Source organism: Electrophorus electricus, chromosome 10, assembly GCF_041902795.1.
Source record: "Electrophorus electricus isolate QZ-2024a chromosome 10, ASM4190279v1, whole genome shotgun sequence".
NCBI lineage: Eukaryota > Metazoa > Chordata > Actinopteri > Gymnotiformes > Gymnotidae > Electrophorus > Electrophorus electricus.
In genome coordinates, this window is record NC_137506.1 from 16,204,026 (window position 1) to 16,217,068 (window position 13,043).

General features: G+C 44.5%; 1 protein-coding gene across 1 annotated transcript in view; it reads right to left on the minus strand.

Annotated features, from left to right (window-relative positions):
- nid2a (nidogen 2a (osteonidogen)) overlaps positions 1–12,694 on the minus strand; it is a 35,276-nt gene extending 22,582 nt beyond the window's left edge. The window contains exons 1-9 of the mRNA XM_081721112.1: positions 12,401–12,694; positions 11,495–11,791; positions 8,641–8,882; positions 7,897–8,471; positions 6,991–7,140; positions 5,503–5,748; positions 4,824–5,024; positions 3,905–4,132; positions 678–824 (exon numbers count right to left, since the gene is read on the minus strand). Of these exons, the coding sequence (XP_081577238.1) occupies positions 678–824; positions 3,905–4,132; positions 4,824–5,024; positions 5,503–5,748; positions 6,991–7,140; positions 7,897–8,471; positions 8,641–8,882; positions 11,495–11,791; positions 12,401–12,601 (2,287 nt within the window). The 5' untranslated portion in view covers positions 12,602–12,694. The remainder of the gene's footprint in view (positions 1–677; positions 825–3,904; positions 4,133–4,823; positions 5,025–5,502; positions 5,749–6,990; positions 7,141–7,896; positions 8,472–8,640; positions 8,883–11,494; positions 11,792–12,400) is intronic.
- Positions 12,695–13,043: the final 349 nt, after the last annotated feature.

The window sequence follows — 13,043 nt, forward strand, 5'->3', positions numbered from 1 at the left end:
AGAGAATGAGCTGATGCTTGAAGGTGAGCGATCCAGAGATGAGGGCCGGCTTTAGAGAGGGGGGCAGATGAGGAGAATGCTGACTGAGGGGTCAGAATTCCATGATGCCATTTAGAGGGGAAGTGTGAAGTAGCTCTCAGGCATCTTCAAACAAACTAATCCCATGTGGTTCTCACAGGGGGCGGCAGCTGCAGAGATACCCCTCCTCTTCCTCCCCCGCGAAGAGAGAGAAGGAGCGCACCAGTACAGGTCTTTACACACACAAACATGGCATGTTCCATTGTCCAAACTGATTAATATGTCTTTAAGTATGACACCCAGAAAGCTCAGTGGTGTGCAGAGCTGGTATTACACACCAAGGGATTCCTCTGTGAGTCATACAGAGACACTCTGGGCCAGCTCTCTTTCAGTCTGACAGAGCTGCTGACAGAGCAGCAGTGGTAATGAATTTCCTGCTAAATGGTTGGTAATCTTAACATAACACAGATGGAGTACTCTGCAGAGAAGCTTAGATGAGGCAGAGTAAGGGAAGTGTCCCAGAACTCTGCAGATACTCCACAGATTAAACAGTGTCAAGGCTTGGCCTCGCTCACACGGGAACAGCTTTACAACTGTAGGATACCAGAAAAAAAGAGAGAGAAACAAACAGAATACACTCAACCAACACCCTCCTTTACCATAGCAGTTGCGTCCATCTCCTGTGTAACCAGTGGCACACTGACAGGTATAGAGCTGACCATCGGCTGGTAGACACTGTGCAGTAGTGTCACAGTCATGGTTTCCTGAGTAACAAGGGTTAACTCGATCCAGGTCCTGGATGTTAGCTGCAGAGATAGTTTAAAAGAAGAAGGTTTACATTTTAACTGGACAAACAGAGTAAATAACACACCATAAGGGCTTTATTTAAATCTGCCTAATGGTTTTGGAGCAGCACCAAAGGAAATTGTGCTTTAAAAAGGAAATTGCAAAGCTAAAGATAGATTTTTCCTGCCTGAATAACAAGTGTGCCCATCCTATAATCAAAGGTCTTGCGTCAGGCAACTCAGAAATATGGAGAAATTAGTTCACTTCTCTCCATTCGAGCAGAATTTCTCAAACTTGTAGTGATCCCTTCTCCCAAATCTAGCACTGAGGTGTGCATAAATATCTGCCACTGTGTTGTGTGTGCCAATAACATATGTGGCAATACTGTTAATGATATAACAGAATCAGGCAATTTAGTCAGCGATCATGAAGACGTTCGCATATGGTGAGGTGTGAAAATCAAATCAACATTCTCCTTCACACTCCTCTTCCCAAGCCCGACGTATGTGATCCCATCCTTATGTGACCCTGAAGGTCAAAGTACTTGACCTGGAAACCACAACACTTTTAGAGCATTTAGACAATTCAGTGACCCCACACATACTCTGGGACACACCATCTATTGCATAACACTACAACAACTGAAAGGGTAACAGCATTCTAACTTAAGTGCTTCCTCAAAGGGCGATGAGGCCTGACATTCTGGATTGTGGACCAAAACTCTGGCAGAAGGACCATGCTGACTTCCCTCTCTCCCAGCAAAAATGCCTGCACAGAACACATTAAAACCGGCTCGATTTCCGCACCCCAGGCCAGGGACCAATTTGGCCAATTATCAAAGGCACACAGGAAGACTTTTGTTTGAAGTGAGAGACAGAGAGTCCCCCTTTCAAATCAGCTCCACAGGGGAGGGAGAAAAGTGGAGAGAGAGAGGGAGAAAGAGAGACAGAGAGAGACAGAAAAAAACACTAAAGGAAGAGCCATTCGGAATGAAGAGGGGGTGGCCGTGGTTCCTTTTAACTCGCCGTTAATTAAAGGGACGTGACAGAGCAGCCGGTTAGAATGCTGGGAAGGGCTCTGGGTGGTGGCGTCAGAGGTGGGGTGGGGGTGTTGATTAATGCACCAGGTGGGAAGACCCTTTCACAAACACAAACACATCGCTTTACTGTGTGTATTTCCATGCCTGATGAGTTTAGGACTATTGGAGGTTGAGGACGGTGTTTGTTAAGGCCTAATTGATGAGGCAGCATTTTCCCGTTATCTCCTTCAAGCCCAAGACTTCACCAACAATAGTTGCTGCTACTAATCTCCAACATCTCCAATACCTTTCAAAAAACAGTGGCTACGATCCATCGGCAGCATCCTCAACACGTCTCCGGTAAGGCACTCTTAGTATTCCCAGCAGCACCCTGTCCTCTGTGTACTAAGAGCTAAATACAGAAGGCTATAAACAGTACTACAGGAGAGTGAGAGGCTGAGGTGGGAAGGTGGTCTGGAAGTAAACAAAGGCCAGAAGCCAGCACAAGTGAATGTGTGCATACGTCCTAAAGAGTCTTCATCTCCACGGTAAACCCAACAGTCATCTCTTAGTCATACTTGATCAAAGTCTCACATGTGCTCTAACAGCAGCGAGTACATGATGCCTTGTCTGGACGGCAGAGTGAGCTATGTTTTCCAGCTGAGAATGAGGAAGATGAGGGAGCGAAGAGCAGTGTCTCTAGGGCAAAAAGATCTGGCTTAGACACTTGTGGGTATCTCTATTCACATTACATCACTTTGCAGTTATTTCTCCAACACCCTCTGGTCTGTAAATCTGTCACTGAGGGATAGTGTTTCTAAGACTGGCAGCATAATAACAACACACTCACATCTCCGGCACTCACATTATAAGTGTCTCCCAGCTGTGCTGTCCCATGTCTTCCTGTCCCATGCTACACCCCCCACCCCAACATGACCCAGAACAACAGTGTTGTCACTGTTCATCCTGCATGGAGCCTGAATCATGTTAGCGAAAGAATGTGAGAAAGCAGTGTGTCTGGATGCAAGCGCCAAATAACTCAGCCATGTAACATCACCATCTGCTGCAGAAGAACCTCCCTCCATTGATTATACCAGTCAATGACATAGGATGTTTAAGGGGGAAAAAAGCTCCAGGGGGCTTTTAGGGTAGAAAATCTGTACTCATGTGGCCTGTGAGACGTTTGAGAAGTGAGAAGGCCCTGTGTGATATGATCTAGTTCTTTCTGCTTTTGGAATGGTAGCGAGAGAGATGTAGATCTCTTTCTTAGCCCATACATACTCGAGTGTTTCAACATACAGTTCAGAAAGCTAAAGTCAGAGGAGGTTCTGTACTCCACTCCTTGGAATAATGTGCTTTCACAAGGACATGACAGCCTGCATCTAGGACACCAGGCTAGATTTAGCAAAGGGGGATTTTTCTGAATCAAGTGATTTGTTACAAGTACAAGCCTTCACCACACAGGAATAATGTGTTGCACACAGCATCCATTATGACAGCTATAGTTCCCTCTCTACACATCCTGACCTATCTCTGATACTGGGCCTGAAGAGAGATTCAGGCAAAGTACTCACAAAACAGCTCAATGGTGTTATTAGGAATCCTGGGCTGCAGCAGAAAAAAAACAGTTTGACTGGAGTAGTGAACCTAGACATCCAGGTCATGGGACAGGAGAGACTGAGAAACTTATGCCCCCCCCCCCCCCCCCAATCTATGTAGGAGAGACAAATGAGACAAATTCCTCCCTGTCTCTTCTGTCAACAAGTTAATAAAGTAACCATCCCAGACATGAGAGCAAGCGGGATGGGGGTGTTTGAGCTGAGTATTATGAATTAGCACACATTGCTTACAAAGGCTGTGTTGTTATTGCACATTCTCACAGTTCAGCAAGGAGTGGTTTGAGGTTATGAGCACAGAATAACTAGAATAGCTAGAACTTGGTAAGCGTAACATAACAAATGGCTGAAGAACATTTCTGAACCAAAAATGCAAGAAATACTGTTCAACTATACAGTGGTACAAAACAAAATGCCCACACCACACTCCCCCCTCGTGGTCATAAGAAGAGTAGTTCAAACCTACCTCCAACATGGCCAATCTTGTTGGTAATGGCATATCTGAGAATGCGTTCCTCCTTGATGTACATGACGAAAATGCGCTCTACAGTCAGCTGCAAGGTCTCAGGGCTGGTGCGAGGCCCGTGCTGGCAGTCCCTGTAGGTGATGTTTTGCCGGACCTGGAAGGTAAAGGTCTCCGTTCCGCTCTCAGCTGTCACCATGGTGAACTCCCTCACCGAGCTGGACATGATCACTGCAGGAACACAGGAGAGGGAGGATTTACCACAACTGACTGCAACTCATGAGCTGAATCCAAAGGCACTTCCTTTGCTTGACCTCTGGCTCCTAAGGCCAAGAGAAGGTGTGGCTCAGACGTCCTCAAGCTGTGCGGCAGTATGAAAAACAATTTATGTTTAAGGGTTATCCCAAGCAGACTACACACTTCCTCTGGAAGGAAGTTAAAAAGGCTATGCTTTTTATGGCTGGAACCATCTCCAGTTCTCATGATCTCCAGCAAAGGATCACTAAGAAACAGGGGAGGACTTATCTTATCATGCAAATAGTCTATAGCAGGCACTGAAGGAAAGGCAGTAAATTGCACTTATCCACTTAAAGAGTGGATAGTGGACAGCTGTTTTTAAACAATGTCTTATTAAAATGGTTGTTGCCCCTCATAAGCGTGCACTGTAAAGTCTTGCTGATTGCTTTACTATTGAGACACTGACCACTTCTTTGCAGCTTCTTGCAGAACCTAAACACAGTAAAGTAGTTAAAGTCTGGTTTGACAACCATCAAATAATACACTTTATCAGCCTGAAATTTGCAAAGATACATTTCATGAGAAGAGAGACATCACACACACCAGCCCAGAGTCTTCAGGACTTCAGCACCTACAAGTGTTCCTACTGAGGTTCTGTTCTGTGTGCATGAGTGTGGGCTCCTACATGAGGGGTAGTACTGATAGGTCTCCTTATACGGCTCCATCTGAACGGTGGCCCCTGGGGGCATGAATGGGATGCTGCCCTCCAGTTGAGTGTCCACTATTAGATAGTTCTGGTCGTCTAATCCCTTGGCGGTCTGGACAAGGCTGAGACGCTGATTACCAGGGTAAAAGATGATGTCAACATGACGAGTAAACTCAGCACCTGAGAGAGAGAGAGAGAGAGAGAGAGAGAGAGAGAGAGATGCAAAATATTCAACCTGACAGGTTGCATCTGCACTTTTCTTTGCAGTTCTCTCTATCCCCAGGTCATAAAGCATGCTCTCATTATGCTGCAAACAAATTCTTATGTTGCATAATCAGGGCCAGATGAGGGTTATGGCCCTTGTAATGGTGCTTGATGGAAACCTGAGTGGTTTTCAGGGCAAGCCTTTTTATTACACATACTGAAAACACCCAGGCATGAAGCACCTGACTTAAATTAAGCTGAGGGTGAAGTGCATGTTGCTCAAGCCTTTAATATCAACCCAGCAAAAAGCTCTACAGAGACCCCAGCTGTGAGGCTCTGACTTTATATTACTAAGAGAAAAATGCTCTGGACTTTAAGTGAGTCTCCGCAGGAGGGGATATGTTAAACAAACACAGCACAGGAAAACTAACAGGGAACAGCTTGGCTTCCTCACCGGTGATATTGAAGCCATTATGACTGCCGGGGAACTTCAGGGCAAAGAGCCAGCCAAACAGGCCACCAATGGGGGCGACAGGCATCAGGGCCCAGCCCAGTGGCTCCGGAACCTCACTGATGGCTGTATACGCGCGGCCGTCACCCACGACCACGTAAGCATGGAGGTCAATGTTGTTCAGCCTCACCAGAGTCAAGCCCACAGACACAGCCCCATTGACCTTTCCGTTCACGCGTTGGGGAGCACCTGGAAACAACAACAAAAAAAAAAAAAGGAGCATCATCACAAGGTCAAAACAGTTAAAATCTTTTCAAATCTTTTCAACTGGTTGATTACTGAGCTCATTCATTAGGAGGTGAAGTTTAGCTTTGGTGAGCAGCTACAGCGTTTATCCACCACTCCGTTTTGGGAAAGGTGGACAAATGGCAAAACCTATATCTCTGAATCAGTTCTTTTAATGTTCATAGCTGGATTTTAAAAATCACTCGAGGTGCTGATTTTCTGGGTATTTCAGGTTCACAAAGTAAAAGTCCTCTTTAGAATATAACTGCAAGCACCTGAATTTTCTAATAGTTCATGCCAATAGGTAAAATTAGTGGGTGAATTAAGATGACTGATATGAAATTACTTTTACTTTTTAAACCTAAACCCATACACTTCACACCAGCCAGAGGGACAAGCAAGACTGTGTTTGGTGACAAAAATGTGCTGTAGGAATGTTCTCTCTGTATTCTCCCCTTAGTTCTTTTCACACAAAGCCTCTACTGTACACTCACATACAGACACACACACACACACACACACACATATTCCACAGCCATGGATGGTTTTTCCCACAACACTCTCTCTCTTAGCAGAAACATCTGTCATCCAGTACAGTCTGAACCAAATAAATGGGGCTTTTATTATTTTAAGTTCATTGTCAAAATTGGGCTTTTTGCATGTAATCTTCATTTTCAGCTAACCCTCTTGGTATGATGTCATGATATTTAGGAGGATGTTATTCAAGCTCTGCCTGAGAACCACTGAGTGATTCACAAGCATGTTCCATTTAAGCTCTTAAAAGAGAATCAATTCATTTGAACCTCTAAAAAACACCATAACCATGTACTGACTGCTATACAAGAGACATTCCTTGCTCTTTTTTGCACACAAGTGGCTGGTCTGCCCAAAATGAACCAGTCATTGATGTAACAGCCTTGTGTTGAGAGCCAGCACTATGTCAGAAGTACTGACAGGAAATGATGGGATGCGAGATGCCATTGTCCAAACTTGGCTCTTTGGCTGTGACCTTTGGTTGCATCCATTTAAGAAATACACATGTAAAAATTTGTCTTAACATGTACAGTTAATTATCACACGAACAGTATTTCTGTTATATTATACACATAAAAAATGTAGTAAACGCCAACTTGTATTGTTGACATGCGCAGACCAACCAAAGGCTCCTATACTGAACGTTTTACATAATCCTTTGCCTAAACTTACCATTAGGCAGACAGTGGCGGCCGTTGCCATAGAAACCGGAGAGGCAGTGACAACAGTAGCCTGACGAGTAGTCTGTGCAGTACGCATTCTGGCTGCAGTGCTGCTGAAAGCGACTGCACGTTTCTTTATTTTCCGGAGAGTACTGGATAACTGCAAGATAAAATATAGAGCAAAATAGAATAAGAGCGAAAAAGAGATAGAGACAGAGAGAGAGAGAGAGAGCACTAAATAACGAGTTTAAATGTGCAAATGCATTAGGATGAAGAGCTTTGGTCAGAGATTTGTACATCAGTTTGAGCCACACTATAATCTCACATTTAAATAAACCACATAGAGCTAGGCCAATCTAATTTTCTCTTAGATCACTAGCTCTACTGTAAAAAAAAAAAAAGGCATTTTCTGAAGACATTGGCTTCCCGTCAAATATGAAACTCATGTCATATTGTACACCTGGATGTCTATTTCCCTGCAGATTTGGCAGGGGTCAGACCTGGGCTCAGAGATCCTGCATTCACTCATGCAAAAGGCATGTAATCCTTAACCTGATGAAATGAAGATAAGGAGTCACTCTCCATCACCCAGGCAATGCAAAGGTGACACTCAGTTGGAGAGGACAAATTGTTTCAATTACCTGTCCTACTAAAGCTTCAGATGAATGCCTGAAGGCAAAGAGACTGGCAATAGTTTCACTGGCCTTGAGTTTGAGAAAGTATTTTTTTCTTTCTCTTTGAGGTCTATTTGAAAGAAAGAAGGATAGGGGGAGTAGTGAAGGGAGACTGAGCAGATGTTATATTTAAAGGCATCTGGTATCTGGATGGGCAGCTGTAGCATGAGGATGAGGTGCAAGAAATTGTGAGGAAGACCGTAAGTGCATATGGAACTTTCCGAGACTGGATGTAGTCTCACCTCCGGAGTCAAAGTTAACATCTTCTTCCACGTTAACCACATGGCCGTTAGGGGCATGGGGCACGACACCCATGGGATGGACAGGGTACACCTCCAGCAGCATATGCTCTGGAATGGGGTGCTGGGCTTCGGCCCCTGCTTCTGGAGGCAGTTTTTGTGGTCCATAGCGGGGATATGGCCCAGGAGCAGATGCTACCAAAGCAGTGTCGTGTCTCTGGGTGTTGGAAGTATGAGTGATATCGCCACCATAAGGTTGCAGAGAAGAGAAGACTGGGCCAGACTCCAATGGGTTGCCACCACCCAATGGGGAAGCATCCTGGCTTGGCTCTATGAACTCTGGCACAGTGGGATTCGTGAAGTCTGGATCGATATTGTAGTCGTGCTCGTCATCGAATGGATCGTCCGTCTCAGAGTATTCTTCGGAGTATTCGGGGGTGGTGCGGAATTCCTCTACTTGCTTCCTAGGGAAAGCTGTGGGTAACTGTCTCCCAGTTTCTGCTGGAATGACATTCTCAAAAGAGTACGCACTTCCAATGTGGAAAAGCCAAATGCCTGGCACTCCACTATTGCCTCTCCTGAAAGGAAATAATAACAAGTGAAATAAAAGTGTGGAAATTCTGAACCTGATTTGGTGTATATGCTTTATTATACATGTTACTATGATAAGTTACATTATAGCAAGTCATATAGAGTATGACAATACATAGGCAAATATTTTTTAAATATTCAGACTGAGGTGCTTACTGGTATAGGTTCTTCACAGTCTGCTCATTGCTGGTGACGCTGTAGTGAGGCCCTTCAGTGCGGGCAAAGATGAAGTAGGGAATCTCTCCCCTGGTGAAGCCGACGCGAGCTGGCAGCTCAATCTCCACGTTGAAGGTCTCTTTGGGGCGTGTCCCGAAAAACTGCAGGCCATCTTCAGGGTAGAGGAATAGGGCATAGGTGTTGGCCTCATCATATGCCACCACCGCCTGGAACGTGTTAACCTACAGGGCGGGGGGGAGTGTGATAGTCATCAGTTCATTATTCAAATGTAAACTGTTACTGCCTTATCTGTTCCTGAGGGCGGCTTGGAGCAACAAAAGTCTCATACAGTTTAGCCTTAATTGTTTGCAAGTTATCAACTATAACTATTTTAGCATTGATTTCTGCCAAAATGGACTGTTTCTTTTCATTTATTATTTGTTTAAATTAGTCCCATAGATACTACCTTGTACTAAGACTAAATCTGCATTTGGTGTTTCCAACATGGTCTAAGTTGTACTATTGATTTTATATGGTGTGGTATATCACCCAACACCACAAGTGCCTGCCACCACAAGCACCACTTCCCATTCATTTCTTCCCCTCTGCTGGTTTCACACCCTCTTAGCAATGGCGTTCCAGACAACTAAAGCCACTATCTGAAGTGCTGTAAACATGGATGGCTTGTTCTGTGTGGTCTGGCTTAATGTTGTCTGTGTTTCTTTCCCTAGTTCGTGCCATTAAATTGTGTGACACGGAGATCAGAGAGAAGTCACTGTGAACCTTGGCCTCAGACATCCTTTCACGACCACCCACTACCTCTGCTGGACTGCGAGCAAAGTTGCTAGCAAAATGTCTCAACATAGATATTAAAATAACATCCAACCTCTCCTCTACCCCCACACACCATGCCTGGCCTGTCTCTCACACGCACAGGGTCTGGGTGAAATTCCTCTCCCTTTCCAGTAACCTAAGCTGCCATCCCCATGTAGAGCTATCACCTCCATCACCACCATCACAAAATAACACCCCCACCAACCCCCATCAAAGGGTGACAATGTTGCATCTGGCTTCAAGAGAACCCTAGAGCTATCTAATTCCATACCATACTCTCCCACTCCCCCTGACCCCCCACCCCCCACCTCCTACCCCCTGATTCAAACTCCTAATTACAAGACCACACTGCCTCCGAGCACTAGAGGAACACACCCATAAACAAGATTGTTTAAAGATGTTATTGTAAATAATTAGGCTCCTACTTGTGGTGAAGCCAAGGCAGAATCAGGCTTGATCTGCCAGCCTGGAATGGTGCCAGCAGTCATGGGGCCATAAACGAGACGACAGAGGACTCGCTGGACCCGATTTGTTCAAGGAGTAACACCTCCATACGGCAACCCCCTCTTCCAACTCCACCCCAGCAGCTAACAGACAGACATCTGGGGGTTGGAGACGTCAGCTATGATAAAACTGATTCAGTCCCATAGGAAAACATGAGGGACCATCCAAAGTCCCCCCCCCCCTCCCCCTCCCATTAAGGCCATATGAAAGCTTGAACAAACGGAAACATGGCAAATGAACTGCTGGATGTGTTTTTCCTCAAACATCCCCTGCGGCTCAGAGTACTTCAGCTGTAATCAATTGCAGTCCAGTAAGCAAACACTGTCAATGATAGTAAACAGCTCTGAGTGAGCACCAAACAGCAGGACTGCCAGGCCAGTAACAGTAACAAGGTTAGGGCTCTGCCCTGTTTGCACTTCAAGAGCTAGTCAGTGAAGAGGCAATCTTTTTTTTTCCTGCAGACTCCACTGTTTGCCTATTTGTCAATGTAATTAACTACAGGAGTTTCTTATCTGTACCCTTGCAGACACATAGTTGTGACAGATTACAAGCTATTACTGCCTGCCTATCTCATTGCAAAGTAGGCTATGTGAGAATCTCCCAAACCAACGAGAGTGAGCATTCACTCAAGCTCGGTTTATGTGCTGGCTGTCGTCTAGCAGGACTCTTAATGACATGTGCACTGTGTATGTATGTATGAGGATATCCTCATGAGGATCAGAGTCACATTGTTGTCTTAATAAATAACAAAAGATATAGTTTAATGTGCAGTGCAGCTGTCTTTCCCCATTGGCTTGGAGGAGAAAACCAAACACACACCACAGGCATGAACAACACAATCGCTCATTCATTCCAGTTCTCTGGAATAAACCGGCAACACTCAATATGCTGGTTTGCATGTTTTTCCTCATCAGCTGGAGCTGAAATCAATCCATTTATACACTGGCCCCCTGCTGAGAAGCCACTGACCTCAACATGTGGACCTGAAACTAAACTAAAGAGTTTGCCAAAGGCGCTCTGTATGTACAGCATAAAAACAGAATTAATTTTTTAAAAATTCACTAAGTTTTCCATTACTTTGAGAGAAAGATATCTGAATATTATACAAATCTCTCAAACACTAAGCCATGCCCAGGGGGGACCCAAACAGTGTGTGTCATTCTTTCTTTCTCATATCTGGTAAGAAAAAGATCTCACAACCTTTAGTTACTAACAGCAGTGGAAAGGTTTACAAAGGTTTTCAGGCTTTTCCCCACCACTTTTCCTGTGAACTGCACAGGGAAATTAGAGGACGGAGAGCTTCTGGGATGGAATAGAAGTTAGTGAGAAGCAGCACTGTGTGCACAGGTGCCCTCTGGGCTTGCAATTACAGCAAAGGAGAAGGGGGGGGGGGGTTGAAGTCGGGAGGGACAACTGATGAGAAGTCCTGATAACCTGTGGCTCTAGGGAACACAGGAGACACAGGGCTTCAGGGTCACAAAGTTCACCACTCCCCACCACTTCAATGAATTCTTACCCGGCTGGATGACTCAGAGCTGCGCTCTTCATAGGCTGCTACGTTCTCCCAGGTGGCAATGATTGCATGTGTAGGGGTGAAAAGCGTGCCAGGGAAACCCCTCTGGACCTCTGCCGCTACTCGGTTCAGCACACCTGGAGACTCTGTCTGACGATAATAGATGGTTCCCTTTCCATTACTGGTGTCGATATCAGCAAGGAAGGGAGCGATGACAGGGAATTCAGTGGGAAAGCCATCATCAACATATTGCTTCTCCATGGGCAGATCCTGAGTGGAGATTATTCCATTGGTTGCCACCTATAATGGGAGGACAAGCGCAATGATAGGCCAAACAGGTTGAAAGTGATGTCATTCAGTTGAATTAAAAAGTGTTCACACCCATCCAGGGCAACACCAATACTACCATGTTTTATTCAGTCTGAAGTTTGAGTATACTTTAAGGATGCAGTGAACTTTACAGTAATGAAACAACTTCACCAAAAACAGCCCCCTTTATGCAATATGTTTTGGTTTGCTTTTCAACACTGGAAAGTATTGAAAATTCTACAGGCTTAATTTTTGCAAATCACCAAATTAGAGACCATTGGTGCTATGAAAACAAATTCCAATAACCTGCAACACTGAATGAAGACTTTCTAGACCCTACAGAGAACGGACTTCCTGAGTCAGGGATCCTCCCAAATGAATGATTGACCTACTGACCAGACATATTAGTGTGTAATGGAACACTTATCCAGGAAAGGGTCGGTTACAGTGAAATGAGAAGAGTTTCATTTGATTTCGTTTATAGAACTGCTCAAACATTACCGTTTATATATGTTTATACACTGTTTATACGCAAAGTGTTGTAATTAAATACGGAAATGTATGTCTCTTACGACAACAAAACACTGTTCGTAAACTCACGTATAGGTTACTGAAAGACGTCTCATAGAAGTGCATGGGTTTCGTCAGAGTCATCACTTTGGAAGTCTCATCGTCTCCCTCTTGAAGACGTAAATCGCCGTTAACTGTCCCATATGGAAAAAGGTTTTTTCTTTGAATTGCCGTGACATAATAGACTATCCATGAAAGTTTGAGGAAGAAAACCGCTAGTTTGTTCCACATCGTAATCACTTTATCAACAGCAGATTAACATCGAGCCAAACTAGTAATCCGCAGCAGTACCACCGCTCCGTGATGTTGCCAATTACTGGGAATTTCTAGTCCATATCAACCCAAGCTCCGCGAAAGTCAAAGGCGGTCTTAGACAAGACAAGGAGTTGATTGGCTGTGGTCCCCAATACACCCGACACCGCCTGTTTTTTTTTGTTTTGTTTTGTTTTGTATTGAAACTGGGAGAAAAATAAAGTTGTGTAAAAGCTCGATACGAGTTTTTCATATCCTTTTGGAAAAACTTGTTTTTAAAAGATTGTCTTAAATAGGCTACTTAGGCCTACAGGTTACTCAAAATGTTTGTAAAGCAATTCTCTAACAAAAACAACAACAACAACTAAAACACTACTACAACTGCTACTACTACTACTTTTGTTGTTGTTGTTGTTGTTGA